The sequence below is a fragment of the Prosopis cineraria genome, unplaced genomic scaffold, assembly GCF_029017545.1.
Source record: "Prosopis cineraria cultivar Desert tree isolate PC_DT_omini unplaced genomic scaffold, ASM2901754v1 PC10, whole genome shotgun sequence".
Taxonomy (NCBI): Eukaryota; Viridiplantae; Streptophyta; class Magnoliopsida; order Fabales; family Fabaceae; genus Prosopis; species Prosopis cineraria.
Window position 1 is genome coordinate 5505431 of NW_026555341.1, and position 14932 is coordinate 5520362.

At 33.9% G+C, this 14932-nt stretch overlaps 1 protein-coding gene across 3 annotated transcripts; it reads left to right on the forward strand.

The window, feature by feature from the left end:
• The first annotated feature begins 2946 nt into the window (after positions 1-2946).
• LOC129322234 (phosphatidylserine decarboxylase proenzyme 1, mitochondrial) lies at positions 2947-9763 on the forward strand. 3 transcript variants are annotated; one of them, XM_054968403.1, is made up of 12 exons: positions 2947-3247; positions 3896-3984; positions 4528-4581; positions 4733-4798; positions 5079-5139; positions 5255-5364; positions 5457-5710; positions 6052-6188; positions 7790-7857; positions 8720-8797; positions 9062-9184; positions 9280-9763. In XM_054968403.1, exons 1-12 carry the CDS (start codon positions 3091-3093, stop codon positions 9433-9435), a joined length of 1353 nt encoding a protein of 450 aa, XP_054824378.1. In that variant the 5' UTR covers positions 2947-3090; the 3' UTR covers positions 9436-9763. The 3 variants fall into 3 exon arrangements, with proteins under 3 accessions (XP_054824378.1, XP_054824379.1, XP_054824380.1); XM_054968404.1 differs by having other exon boundaries at positions 2948-3247; positions 6082-6188; XM_054968405.1 differs by lacking the exon at positions 3896-3984 and having other exon boundaries at positions 3055-3247.
• The last annotated feature ends 5169 nt before the right edge of the window (positions 9764-14932 follow it).

A 14932-nucleotide genomic window follows, 5' to 3' on the forward strand; every position in this document is an offset into this window, starting at 1 on the left:
ATACTAAATAGCTTTGATCTAGTTGCTTCCACAAGGAGGTGAATTTTTCTGTAATAATTTAGATAGCTAGCTAGTACAAATAGACACATGAAGAATAAAGTTTATGATGTAATTTACAGACCTTTAAAATTGTTGAATTGGAGTTCTTGATAGATTTTCACCTGAAAAATTTAATAATTCTCAAGTAATATATAAACTAAATTAATACTATCTGTCTTGGATAATCATTTTTAAAAACTTTATTTGTACTGTATTAATATAATTTTTACGGGGTGAAAATATAATCACATATTATTGAATTATTTTAAAGAATTGGGCAACGGATTCTTATGCTTAGCCTCTGTTCTGCGGCCTCTACCTCCCCGTCCCTCTCTGGCCCTCCTCCATGATCCCACTCTCCAGCCCATCATCTACAGCTTCCTGCCAGCCACTGTTCCCTCTTCCTCGACTCCTTCACTATCCTCTCGCTAAAGCTCCTGCCTTGACGGAAAATGCTAAACTGCACAGAAGAAGAAAGTTGGAACAGGACATACAAGGGAAACTTCAAGGACGATGACAGAGAGCAAACGACTGAGGATCCACGGTGGTAGCCATTGCAACCTTCGGCAGCATCCATGGTGACTGTCACGGTGCTGGAAAAATGGTGCTGGTGAAGTCATGAAATCCGACCTACCGATCGTGCGATCTGCCTCACTGACCTCACTGACGGCGACGAAATCCGAGTGCTTCCTCAGTGCGGGCATGGCTTCCATGCCTCCTGCATCGATAGGTGGCTTGAATCGAACTCTTCCTGCCCTTCCTGCCATCATATTGTGGCAGTTAGTAGGTACCACGAGTATGGTGGATTACAGGGCAATTCCAGTATGCCAACTGAATCGGAGGCTAGGATGGACTGCGTCAATCAATTCCTAGCATAACCTTGTGGGAATTTCAGTGGGAAGAGGGAGTTAATGGTTTGCGTGTAGATTTTTAGAAATTTGTGCTTACTGTTGTTTATAATTTGACTAAAATTATGTTGAGAAATTGGGGGTGCGGTGTTGGTGTAATATTTGACTAGTAATTATATGTTTCCACTTTCCAATGAATTCAGGATCCTCGTCATCAATTGTCAAATTCTTGGTTTGAATAGTAATAATGGTCTGTTCTTGTGTCACTGTGAGATTGACCTAGCTCATCCGTGGAAGCAATGGAAGAAGCTGAGGGTTGATACGGTGTGATGGCAACAATGGGAATAATGAAAGGTGCAGGATCAAAGGCAATGAGGTTCAAGCCTCCGGTGCCGTACAAGGTGAAGGAGGGATGATCTTCAAGTTTCAGCCATTTGCCACGAAGGATGAGAGGTGGACAAATGAGTTAGATTTATGTATGTCAGGTGGGTATTTTTTTGGTCAAAGCATTTCCTTCAACTGGTCAGCTAACATCTGTTTCTTTTTAAAATTTATCAGGAGGTGACCGATTTAAATAATTGATAAATTATTTTGTTCACCTCATAATATCTTTTTAATACTCTAATAGGAGACTAACCTCTCCCCCGTATTTCAATAGCGGCTGGGAAATAAAGTACAATTTTTATTTGTAAAAATATTAAAATGGATTTTGATCCCATCATCTCATGTTTTATTTTCAATTTAATTTGCTCATTCGTCACTTTCTATATTTGTTACGGTTTCTAATCATAATCATGCATAAAATAATTACTAAATACATGTTTTTAAATATTTTTCCCCCGTCCTATTTGTTGGACAAGGAGAGAATTTTTTTTATTTCATTTATGAGTTATATCATTAAATTTTTATTATAATTTTTTTCTTTTACCTTATATAAAATGTTGATAAAAAAAATATATTATTAAAATATATAGAAAAGTGAAATTAAAAATTTATTAAATTTTTAGACATAATTAATAAAGTTTAAAATTTCTTTTAGCTACAGTAAATATATATTTAAAATACTTTTCATAAAAAAATTTATAAATATTAAATAGTGTTAAAGAAGTAGTAGCTTTTAACCTGAAAATAAGTACATAACTTGTTTCAAGTAATTGTACGTTACTTTAGGCTTTTAAAGAATCATGAATTATTTTTATTTTTTGGACAAATTCACTCTTTAGTGGTATAGAGCTTATTTTAAGACATGGTAAGATATAGAGGTATTTTAAAAATATCATTACGTTTTTGTTAAATTCTAGATTATTTATTAATTTCCTTACCTTACATACACAAATACAATTCCAGTATGATATTGTGTGTGTGTGTGTGTGTGTGAAGATTTTGGAAGAATATGAGGACTAGGGGACTAACTTAGCAGCGCAAACAACAAAGTGATTTACTAGGTTAGAACTTTTAACCAAATATTTTTTTTTAATCCTGAAAAACAAGCTTTAATTACAGCTTTAAAGAGGTAATAAAAAATTGATAACGAAATGGAAAAGAGAGAGTTTAGGTGCATTGTTTGCCCCTCCTTTCCCCTGGCCAATTATAGCCAACCAAGCACAATAAGAACCAGCACTATAATAAAAATTACATTAAAAAGATGAGACATATTATATTATTTATGATCTATTTAATAAAAATATTTTAAATTATTTAAATAAAATTTTATGTGACATTATTTTAATTAATTTTATTTTTATAATAAAATATATATTTAATTTATTGTCTTTGATTATGTATTATTTTTAATGTTAAAATTAATTTATATTTAATGATATTTAAATATCATATTTTTATTAAATAAATTATAAATAATATAGTATATCCAATTTATTTAGGAATCAATTTCTTGTACTATGTTTCTTTTGAGACTTTTGGAGCCACTTATAAATACATCACATGATTTTTGGAAATTCGTTGAACTTGATCAAAATATGATCTTGATTAAAATAACGTGAGAGTAAAAGTTGCAAAACTAATCTTGCAACAAGAAGCCCAAAATCCCAATATCCTTGCTCTTCGGAATGTTGAGGCAGTGACGTTGCTGGTCACTACTAAGTAGCTATTAGCTATGCTTTGCTTCCGAAGCGTGCTTTCCACCGGAAAGCAGACTCCGGCATTACGCTAGATAGTTCAAACGGAGTGGAAAATAGCAAATATGAAATATAGGGTTTCGCACCGATTTCCTGTGTTCCCTCACGTTGCGCGGCCTTATTACGCGCTTAACCGGTCTCGTTCCTTATCCTCTTTCTTCAAAAAGTTCCAATCAGCACGAGCTCGAGCTTCTATAAATGGCGGAAGTGGCAATTCTCAAGGTCAGTGGCTTCTCCGTCTGCAACATGATTTATATTGAAACTGTTTAAGAATTAAGTGGAGATGGAAAATGAAAGTCTCTTGATTCTGTTGTTCCTCCTGACACTATTATTCTACTAAACTTGTGTCCTGCTTAAATTTTCTTTTATTTGGGTGTTCGCCCGTAATGATTATCCTGGGTATTTTGTTTCCTGTGAAATATTACTTACTTTCCTACTGCTTAAGTGGTGAATGTAGTTACCTCATAGTCGCTTTGACCCAATTTGGTTATTGTTCAGAATGTGGTTCACAGACTCTGGTCGTTAATTTAACATCCAGAAATTTAAAGTGTGAATCCCATTCAAACTCTGAGGTACATATGTTGGACGAATCGAGCAAGTGACTTTTAGGTCAGATTATGCGGAAAGCTGTCTGAAAACATCGCTGATGAAAATTTTCATCCTATCACGCCTTAAGCTGCTTCAAATAGCTACTAATAATGTGAGAAATGGTGTCGCTTTAATCTTCACACTGTGGTATATCCGGAGTTCCAGATATCTTTATGCAAATCCTCAGAATTCTGTAGCTGGTCAAAATTATTTTTTGCAGTTGTCCTGTTTTTTATATTGTCTACGTCCAGAACATTGGAACTTATGGCTAAGAGTGTGTAGGTGATTCTTTCCTTATACCCGGCGCATCAGTAGCTGCCATACTTATGCTAGGTGCACTCCATGCCCGTCGACTGTATGATGACAAGAAGGTACAATTAGATAACTATGAAGTCATTGTTTATTACAAGGACTCTGCAGTACCTCTGTTTTTCTCCTGCACTGGGAATCTTTCTCAGAGCGTATTGGAACCAAATGGGGGTGGGGTTTTCTTCCAAAGTAGGGAAGAAACTAAGAAGACAATCTCCTTCCCAGTTGGATTCCCTTTGTTATCACGACCAATTGATCATTGACATTCGGGCATTTGGGTTACTTGTAGTGGAGTCCTCCTCTTTATTCTCTATATACCTTGTTAATAGGGGACACATTGCAGCAAGAGTGCAGAGAGGGGAAAAACAAAAAACAAAAAACAATTCTGGAGCACTCAAGGCAGATGAGCTGTTGTAGGCTTGCAGCCTTATTGCTGGTGGATCCTTATGTTTCTGTTTTTATGCATGATGCTGGGATTCATTCAGATGCTGTGCTTCAATGAATTGGATTTACTGCAGATGCTACCTGTCTGCAAGAATGAAGTCTTACCTGATTTATATTATACTCATACATCTCTAGAATAAATATTTTTTGTTTTGTGACAGATTGAAGAGATGCGGGAGAAAGGAATTGAATTGGAGTTTCAACCTGATGTTAAGGTCCTCCCCCCTTCTCCCCCAAAAAAAAAAAAAAAGAGAGAGAGAGAGAGAGAGAGAGAGAGAGAATTCGTTATCCTTGTTATATATATCTCTGTATCAATGGGTGTCACAGTTTTGAGGCTGACTGACATGTGTCCTTATTTTATAACAGGCTACATTTTTTAGAGTTTTGCCTCTGCGTTCAATATCTAGACTTTGGGGATACTTGACCAGCTTGGTAAGAAGTCTTCTTCTTCTCTTCTTTTAATTATCATATTTGATATTTATCAATGTTTTAGTTGAATCTCAACTTAAATTTGTTCCTGGGATGCATTCTTTTTTTTCCCTCTTTGCTAATCTGACTTTTCTCTTGTCCTGCAAACTAACATTTGTGCTGCATAATCTTTCCAGTCTAGTTATAATTTTCAAATTTATTTTTAATTTGAATATTTCCTATCATCTTTTATATTCTTTGAGTTACATCTTACATGACTTACCTATTAAGGAAAAAATTTCAGGAAATTCCTGTGTGGTTAAGGCCATATGTTTATAGAGCTTGGGCTCGGGCATTTCATTCAAGTATGATTTCCGGCTTTAATATTATTCACTACATTATATTTTAATATGATCCTTTTGATGTCTAGAATTCTAGATATAGATGCTAAAATTGTAATACGATCCTATTGATTTTTAGATTTACATGAAGCTGCATTACCTTTAGACAATTATGGCTCTTTAAGGGATTTTTTTGTTCGCACTCTGAAAGAAGGTTCCAGGCCCATTGACCCTGATCCACAATGTCTGGTAACTGGTAACAGCTTTTTAGACATCTCAAAATTTCCTATTAGTTTCCTCTGTTAGCATTGTCAACTGATACATAACATATGACCATTCAGGTTAGTCCTGTGGATGGTACAGTTTTAAGATTTGGAGAGTTGAAAGGAGCAGGTTCTATGATTGAACAAGTTAAAGGATTTTCATATTCTGTTTGCTCCCTTCTTGGCGCAAGCCAATTTTTTCCTATATCAGCCGATGATAATATACATGAGAAGCATATTGAATCTGTAAGCACTACTGACGAGAAGGGAAACAGATCTTGGTGGAGTGTCTCCTTAGCTTCTCCCAAAGTATGGGACCCTAAATCATCATGGTAATTAGATGTTGAATTTCTAATTGTCTCCTGTATGGTTGTAAGTTCATAATTTAGCAGGACCAAATTGTTGAAGATTTTCTTTTTTCTTTTTGGTGAATAATCGTTGAAGGAAATTGATGTTTGTTTCTCAGCTGATTTGCTTAAACTAACTCCTACATTTTAAAATGCATCTATGTTAGTTGGATGTCACAGGGCATATGATAATCCATATTTGCAACTCTAGGAGGAACCTAAACTGAAAAGTGAAAATGTTGACATATTGTAGCAAACAAGCAACAGATTCATATTCATATGCTTCTATGTATTAAATCGATTCTTGATGAATGCATTGTATGAAGGTTCATATCTAATCAAAATTTCAACTTCAGTCCAGAAAGAGGCCTTTTTTACTGTGTGATTTACTTAAGTCCTGGGGACTACCATCGCATACATTCACCTGCTGACTGGAACATTCTCGTTCGCAGGCATTTCTCAGGTAAAAAGATTTTGTTCATGAGCCTTTACATTTGAGCAATTTGAGAATGGAGCCTTGTTGTAATCTTTTTCGGTGAGGCGTCTGTGTCTGTAGCATGTTCCTTATCCCTGATATACTGTCATCAGTAAATAGTAACCCTTCCAAGAAGGAATGTGGGAGAAACAGTCATATCCGAAGAATTTCATGTGTGATGTTACCAGTGATTATGTTTCTAATTGAAAATGATCCCTCACTTGTACGCTCTTTAAAATCATTGTAATAGTATAGTTGTAGACTTGTCCTATAAAAACAATTTACAATAACAATGAAGTATTAAAGATGCTTTAATTTTATTGGTCATATGAGTTTGTTGATACAGCATAACAATCAAGTAATGTAGCAATCAACAACAACAACAAGCCTTATCCCACTAAGTAGGGTCAGCTAACGTAGCAATCAACAAGACCAAAAATATGTTTATATTTATTAAGATAATAAAATTTTTTATCCCTTGAGTTTGCTTTAATTATCAATTTGGTTCCTGAAATTTAATTTTTGTTAACTAAATATCTAAAGTTTTAAAACCATACATCATTAGTCCTAAGAAAATAACATCATGCAAACTAATTGTATATGGTTGTGAGCCTTCAAGGACTTGATTGATAGAAATTAAATTTCAAGGACCAAATAGATAACTAAAGCAAACTTGGGGGAACAAAAGTTTTATCATCCCATTATATAAAAGGAAAATAGCAATCAAGGACCTCTATATGAAATTTATATCAGTCAAGGACAAGTTGTTGTCAAAATCTGAATGGAAAACAAATTTGAATAGACTGTTGTTAATTTAGAATTAGTTGTTAAAACCCAAATGAATACTTGTTGATAAAAGACTAACTCGAATCGACAAGTATCCATTTGAGTTTTGACAACTGATTATTACTGATATGAATTTTTTACAGAGGTCATTGATTGCTATTTTCCCTTATATAAATAAAAGATGGGTTGGCAAAGGGAGAAGCAACATTTCCCTTAACAGCTTCAAACCCCCCACCCAAAAAAAAGAAGGAAGAAAAGAAAGGAAAAAGAAAAAGAAAAATCCATCCCTGTATTTCACTGTCTTTGCAAGCCCTCGAAGAGAGATTTACCCTGCAAAGAAACAGTCAAAAGCTTTGTCGTTAACTTGATTTTGCAGTTTTCCTCCATTCAAGTAGTCTTTTCTTCTTTTTCCTTTTTTCCCCAATGAGCTGTTAGTTTTGGATCATCAATATATTAGATCAAAAGCCATATTGGTAGGTGGGTGGCAAGTAGTAACCTACTTTATCTGTCAATGACTACTGCTCCTGCAACCAAATTCAGAAGAGGAAAGGGGGCGCAATTATCCCCTATCAAATTATTCATAGGTGCAGTCGCAGTTTTTGCATTTGTCTGTTGATTGATAAGTGTTCGTTTGACATTTGACAAATTAAGATGTTTTTTTTCCGGTGATAACCATCAGAATCGATGGGATATAATAAATGAAGAGCTATATTTGACAGCTTCACTCGTTAGTTTTCATCCGACATTTTTCTATTTTAATATAATCTTCCCCCCTTCAATTCTTATTCTGTGTTATGTTGCAGGACGGCTTTATCCCATGAATGAACGTGCTACAAGAACAATAAGAAATTTATATATTGAGAATGAAAGGGTAATTTGACCTGCCAATGACAGATGCAACAATTTCGTCTCTATATACCTGTATTATCTTGCCTCAAAGCCTAGAATTGTTGATTGATAACTTGACACACAATGCCTTATCTCTTGAAAATTTGAATGTTTGATGAAAAGCAGGGACCACAAGCTCTTCCAGTTGCTGTTGAAGCATGAGGCGCACTTGCTGTGGTTTTGCTTTTTGTTGCCATTCAAATATCTTGCCCGAAAAAAATTACGGGCTTGTTTGGATATGTTTTTCTGATTTTATGTTAAAACAATTTTTTAGAATAGTTTTTCAGAACAAGTTTTGGAAACAAAAAATGAAAAAAAAAACTATTTAAATCATTATTTTGAAGAACATATTTAAATTGGTGAAATAAAGGGTGAAAAACTAAATTATTTTATTATCATAATTATCGTTAATGAGAGTATGATATTTTCTGTCTTTTCTCTAGTTTTGCAGAACAAAAGGTAACAAAACATCTAGAAGGTGTTCTGGTTTTTAGTTCTTCAGAATAACTTTTAACTTTTTATTTTTCAGAATAGATAACAAAAAATGCATTTTCAAACAATTTTTTTTCCCCCAGAACAAAACTTTTCTGAAAGTAGGTAATCAAACAGGCTCTATACTTTCTACTAATAAGCCATAAAACTAAATGAGCTTTCTTTGTAGATATACAGAATGCTCAATATTCTGTCAATTCTTTTGGAATTATCCTGACTTTCTTTATGCTGGTATTGATTTGTGGAACTCTTTAATGACTTCAATCTATGACAGCGTGATTAACATCTTCAATATCCAGCTCTACGATTTATGATCACGTATTATCTTCATGGATTTGCTCCTGTTTTTTCAGGTTGTTCTTGAAGGTCTATGGCAACAAGGATATATGGCACTTGCAGCAATTGGGGCCACAAATATTGGGTCAATCCAGGTTTTTTTTAGCAGTTCCTTATAGGTGTATTAAAAACAAGCTCATGACACCATTACTAGCGTTACAATATGCTTTATGTTCATCCGTTGGTTTCAAATTGTGAATTAACATTAAGTTTTCTTTCTAATTTGTTGGTACCGGATTGAAAAATTTAAGCCAGAAAACTTTGGAATACAATGGCAGAGGGATGGCATGTTTGTATTTTTCGTTGATAATAAATTGGGCTATTCATTAATGAATTTAGTTTTAACTCTGACATGACAGCTTTTCATTGAACCTGAACTCAAAACCAACAAGCCAAGGAAGAAGTTTCTTTATTCAGAGCCTCCTGAGGAACGGATTTATAAACCTGAAGGGGTTGGCAACATGCTTTACAAGGGAGATGAGGTTAGACATGCACTCTGCTTGTTTATCGGTGCTTAACTAGCGAACTATCAGGATCAATTTGGCTTCATTTAGTTTATTGTATCACTGGTCCTCAGTTAGCTGCTTTCAACATGGGATCGACAGTGGTGCTTGTTTTCCAAGCTCCCATTTCGAAACTTCTCGAAGAAGGGTGTCCCTCACCGGAGTTCAACTTCTCTGTCAGACGTGGGGACAGAGTCCGTGTCGGCGAGGCTTTGGGAAGGTGGAATTAGGCTTAACAGTGGCCTCTCCGGCACAGAGGGCAACAATCACATTGTGTATAAAGTAATATTTAATCGTGCCCTGGGTAGATTCCTTCCATATTAATCTCCGATATTTATAAACTCAACTCTGCTTGAAGAGGAAACTCTGCTCATGGAGGGGGAATCGGTCTGTGGCTATTTATAATCTCAAGTGATTTTGCTGGTCGAGTGTCCTTGGACGGCGATATTTATTACGCTCTAAGAGGCAACGTTTTGTGGAAAGAGGATATTTACAATGTTTGAATTATAGAAAATAATTATAATATCACGAAACGATGGATGTCATTTTTTACATTAATTTTATTCATTTTTAAATTTTCTTTATTTTTCATCCATTTTTTTAATTAAATGTAACCTTGGCCAAAAATTTGTTTGCTAAGATAAAGATATTCTCACAGGTAATGATAACAATTCTTTAAGAAATTTGAGTGTCATTTAAAAAGTGATCTTATTTTAAGTGATAAAAATATTTGTATTCTCTTTGCTTTTGAAATTACATTGAATTTTCGTCAAAATTATTTTGCTAATATATGGTTGGCTTTTATAAATGTGTTTCAAATTTCAAAATATATAAAATCTCACAAGAGGGCAACGCATCGGTCTGTCTTCAGAGGTATGAGTAGAAAATAACAATTTTCTTTTTTTTTCTCCTAACCTTTATACCAATAATCAACCGGGAACTAGAATTGCAACCGAAAGGTCCAAAATCAGGAGAGAGAAAAAGTGTTGCCAATTCAATGAGGTTCTCTGGGTGTTTATATTTTTATAAAATAGAATATACTTTTATAGTAAACTGTAGAAATGTTCGCAAAAAAATAAACACTTTAAAAATAAATAATCAATAATTTTAATTAAAAATAAAACAATAAAATTACAACTGATCAAGGTAAGTAGTAACGGCAGATCGTGATTCCCAAGGTAAAAATGGGATGAACACAACATGGCATGCGTGTATTTTCTCATGTGAGAGTTCAGCATCCAAAATTCCGTATACCCAGGGGCGGACAGAGAAACTACGAGAAGCTATGGCCCGCCCTAATTTTTAAATTTTTTATCAGTAAAATGGAAGGTTATATAGTTTTGACCTTTCTAGATTGATGCATTACAAAAGCTTGGATTCGCTAGACAGATTTTCATTTCAATTTTATATACAACTTTTTATATATATATAATACATCTACTTTAGTTTTAAAGATGTGAGTATAAAATTATCATAGGATCTATTTATTTATAATGAGATGATATTATATGTTCTTAAAGTATTGACTTTATTTAATTTTGCTTTCAGTTTGTATTTAATGAAAAAATTATAAGAATTATTATTAATAAATCCTGTCAAGCATTATAACCTAAATCTTAAAATATATTTAATGTGATATGATTGATATTTATCAAAAAATCACTTATTTAAAAGTAGATACCATGGTTAAGATGTCCTTCTAAAAAAAATTATTTTTTTCTTTGTAATAACTAAGCCATTAAAATTTATTATATGAATAATTTTTACTCTGATATAATTCAATTTTATCGACATAAAGATTTTATGATAATTGAATATTATTACCATGTTGATATTTCTACTAATGATATCAATTATCAATTGAAAAAATTAAATAATAAATTCAATCAAAGTAATAGAGTTTCTTAGGTTAAATAAAACTTTAAATTTTAATGATGTATTTAAATAATTCAACACTTAAAAGGAATGTGAATTTTTACTAATTTAATAATAGTATATATTAAAAAAATTACTAAAAAATTTATTAGAGATATGAGAATTGATTATTTTTATATCATAAAAAATTGATGAGAAAAACTTAAAATATGAAAGCACATATTTATTTTTATTATATATTTATAAAATTGAATATATATATATATATATAGTGGAATATTTATATTATTTCAGTGATATATGTAAATTTAGGGTGTAATTGATAACTTGTTTTGAGAACAATTTTCTATCCTTAAAAATAAATAAAAAATTTGTTTAATAACTTACTTTCAAAATATATTTTAAAAAAATAAATATTGTTTTGAAGAATAGAAAAATAAAAATATCTTTTAAATATTTTAAAATTATTATTTTAAAAAATAAAAAATATGAGAAATATATATTTTTATTATTTTTTATTTTTAAAGCATGTTTTATAAAATATCAGTTCTCATAATGATAAAATAAAAATATTTTTAAATAACCCCTAATTTCTCCCGTTCCTTTTTACTTCCACCATGCCAATATCCACTGAACAAAAACACTTGACAGGTGCGTGGGATCTCAATGCATTTTTTTTATTTTTTCAACAAATCAAATACTCTTTTTTTTTTCTTTTGGCCAAAACAAATCAAATAATCAATAGATCTGATAAGGCCTCTTTTCATTAATTAGCTTAGCCTCCGAACGCAGCGACTGGCAAATCTAAAGCCCCTAAACTAAAGCCGAACCTCTCATCCCATCGTTCCAGGGTTGGCAAAAGAAAGTGTTGTTTATAACAAGGTTTAGCATTCCTCAATATCTATTACGCTGCAGAACGGCATTCACATTGCTATTTCCGAATCCGACGGGACGTCCCATAAAATTGGAACGACATGGATGGGTCACACAAATCGAGAAACAATTGGAATCTACTGATCTAAACATGCGGCTTTTCCTTTTCTTGTTTTTGTTCAAATGAATTAAAACAATTAGCTCAAGTCATCGGACTAGCCGCATTTTAAGCGCTAAATTGATTTCGAAACAGGCATTAAAAAAAAATCATACGTAGGTGGCTTATGATCAAAGTAACTGGAAAAATTATATAAAGAATGAAATCAAAGGGAAAACAGAATAGGAGTTACGCCGACGATTGTTTAGACTAGAGTAGGACGAAGACGACGGCACTCGCTTGTTCCGGAACATCAAGTAGCCGATCGGCAATACGACTCCGATCATCATTATAGCGGATCCAATAAAGTATCTGATTGGGCTAGGTGGCTCAACCTCTACGAAGGTCCCTTACCCGCATTATACGGAATTATGAGGGGAAGCGGAGAATTTTTAAATTAGATGATAATCCAAACTCGAAAACTATTGAACCTAAACAGTTGGCTCCGAAGGAGAACGGGACGGGAGAGACCAAAGGAGAAAGAGCGAGAAACGGGTACCTAAATTTTCACGCATAAAGTCAGAAGCAGACAGATTCTCTGCGATTGCACTAACACGGTGTTTTGGGGGAATTAGAGAGAGTAGTACTAGCTTGGCTGCTTTTGTCTACTGACGCTATAATTGATGATGATGATGACGACATTAGATATTACACTGAAATTTGAATTGTTAATTGCATGATTATTTTTGTCACCGAAAGTTTTTTTAAAAATTTCACTGAGTCAGAAGATGTTCATCTGCAATATTGTACACTCCTAGTCCTATAGATTGGTGTTTGGTTTGATATTTGATGCTTTTACGGGAAAAATTGACAATCAAAAGATTGAAAATATAATTTTCACATGAATTGAGGGTAAAAAATATTTTTAAAGTATATACAAAAAATTATAAATAATTTTAAATTTAACTATAAATTATTTATATCTCTCAATTTTAAATTTTTTTTTTCAACCACCCTACCATTTTTCCATTTATTGTTATGCTTTTTGAGCTTATTTTTATTTTTTTAAATATTTTTATTTTATAATAAAATATTATTCTGTGCCTCACATTATCTTTTTTTTATAAATTTTTTTACCTCCTCTCTCCCCTCTCCCTCTCAGATCTATAAGTCAATTCTCATCATCATCTAATTGTCTCATGGTCTCACACTCTCTGTCTCTCTCCCCCTCCTCTCCCTCTTTCTCCCTTGTGGCCTCATTAGACTGCCCCTCTGCCCCACCACATCCCTCACTTCCTTCGCCGTCATGTCCGCCTTCCCAAACCTCCTTTATCCTGTCGAAACGTCTCCATTGCCACCTCATGTGACACCACGTTTTTGGCCTCATGCATGGAGTGTGTGCAAGCAGGGAGTATGTGCAACGAAAGAGAGAGAGAGAGAATTGGTTTAGTGAGGAGTGGAGGAGATAGAGCGTGATTGTGCAAAGCTTCCAAATGACTAGTAATGGATGACGAGGGTTGGTGGAGCAAGGTAGAGCAATGTCATCGGGCTCTCTTGCTTTTTGTTTCCCAGACTTGTCACTGTGGAAATGAGAGTGGTACGACAGGGAAAGCAAAGCACAATGGTGAGATGAATGAGGTGGTTGTGCGAGCAAAAATGATGGCACACTGTGGAGTGCATTCAATGGTGAAGCTGGGCTAAAGTGAATGAAGGGAGGAAGGGGTCGAGAAGTCAGAGAAGGAGAAGGAGGGTGAGAAAGAGTGTGTTTGGGGTTGGGGGGGGGGGACAGAGAGGAAGGAGAGAAGGAAAAGAGCAAGGTTGTGAAGGAGCAAGGCTATTGGGTTTAGTTGGCTATCTAGCGAGATGAATTGCTAACTCTAAGGTTGAAGTTGTTGGAGTTGCAGAAGAGGAGGTCAAGGCTGAAGTCAGTGACGATGGGTTCCATGGTAGAGTTGAAGAAGATGTTAGAGGGTTTAAGTGTCATGGATGAAAGCTATGCCTTGTGCTAGTCCTCTTACTATCTGTGGTTGCTCTCACTTCGACAAGGTCCGATCAGCGTCGTCATGTTAATTCTGTGCAGAGGCAATGAAACACGAGGAGTAGAGAGGGAAGGGACAAGAGGAGAGAGAGAGAGAGAATTTTTCTATATTATTAAGAATAATAAGACCCACTAAATAATATTTTATAATAAAAAATATTAAAACAATAAATATGAGCCCCACTAACATAAAAAATGAACGGATAAATGGTAGAGTAACAAAAAAAAAAAATATTTAAAGTTGAGGGATATAAATAATTTATAATTGAGTTTATGATCATTTATATACTTCACAAATAAAAATGATTTAATCTTTTTTAAATTGTAACTTACTACTTTCGAAGGCGAGACATTGTTGTCCACTCGTCCGTCTCTGATGTTTAATTCATATTTGGCGGAGAAAAAGTAACTCGAGATTATTTGGTCCGCGAGCTTCTCAGGTAATTGATTCTAATATTGGTTGGGACTGGTTTATAGAATAATAAGGATTAATTCTAGAAAAGAATATAATTAGAAATCCGCTTCACGTAGGTATATATTTCCAGGTTGGAGATCTAACAATCTTACATACAGTATTATGATAGTCAATATCGGATCGACACGTCCAAGTTATGTGGCCGAACGCTTTTGCGAGATGGAATCTATCACTTTCAAGCCATAAATTTCTGGGGCCACTTCTAGCTATTGGATTCAATCAAATAGCATAAGATGAAGAATGGGAAAGCGGTCACGCCTCATGATTTCTAATATGTGTGCGGCTATGTGTGAATGCCATGAATATGAACCCTGAAAATTCCAGAGGAATGCGAATATTTGGTGGGTGAGAAGTGATTGTCAGTTATTA

Coding starts and splice junctions, on each gene's coding strand:
- LOC129322234 (XM_054968403.1), top strand. CDS start 3,091: ATGAAATATAGGGTTTCGCACCGATTTCCTGTGTTCCCTCACGTTGCG. Junction 3,248..3,895: donor CGGAAGTGGCAATTCTCAAG/GTCAGTGGCTTC, acceptor AAGAGTGTGTAG/GTGATTCTTTCCTTATACCC. Junction 7,858..8,719: donor TATATATTGAGAATGAAAGG/GTAATTTGACCT, acceptor CTGTTTTTTCAG/GTTGTTCTTGAAGGTCTATG.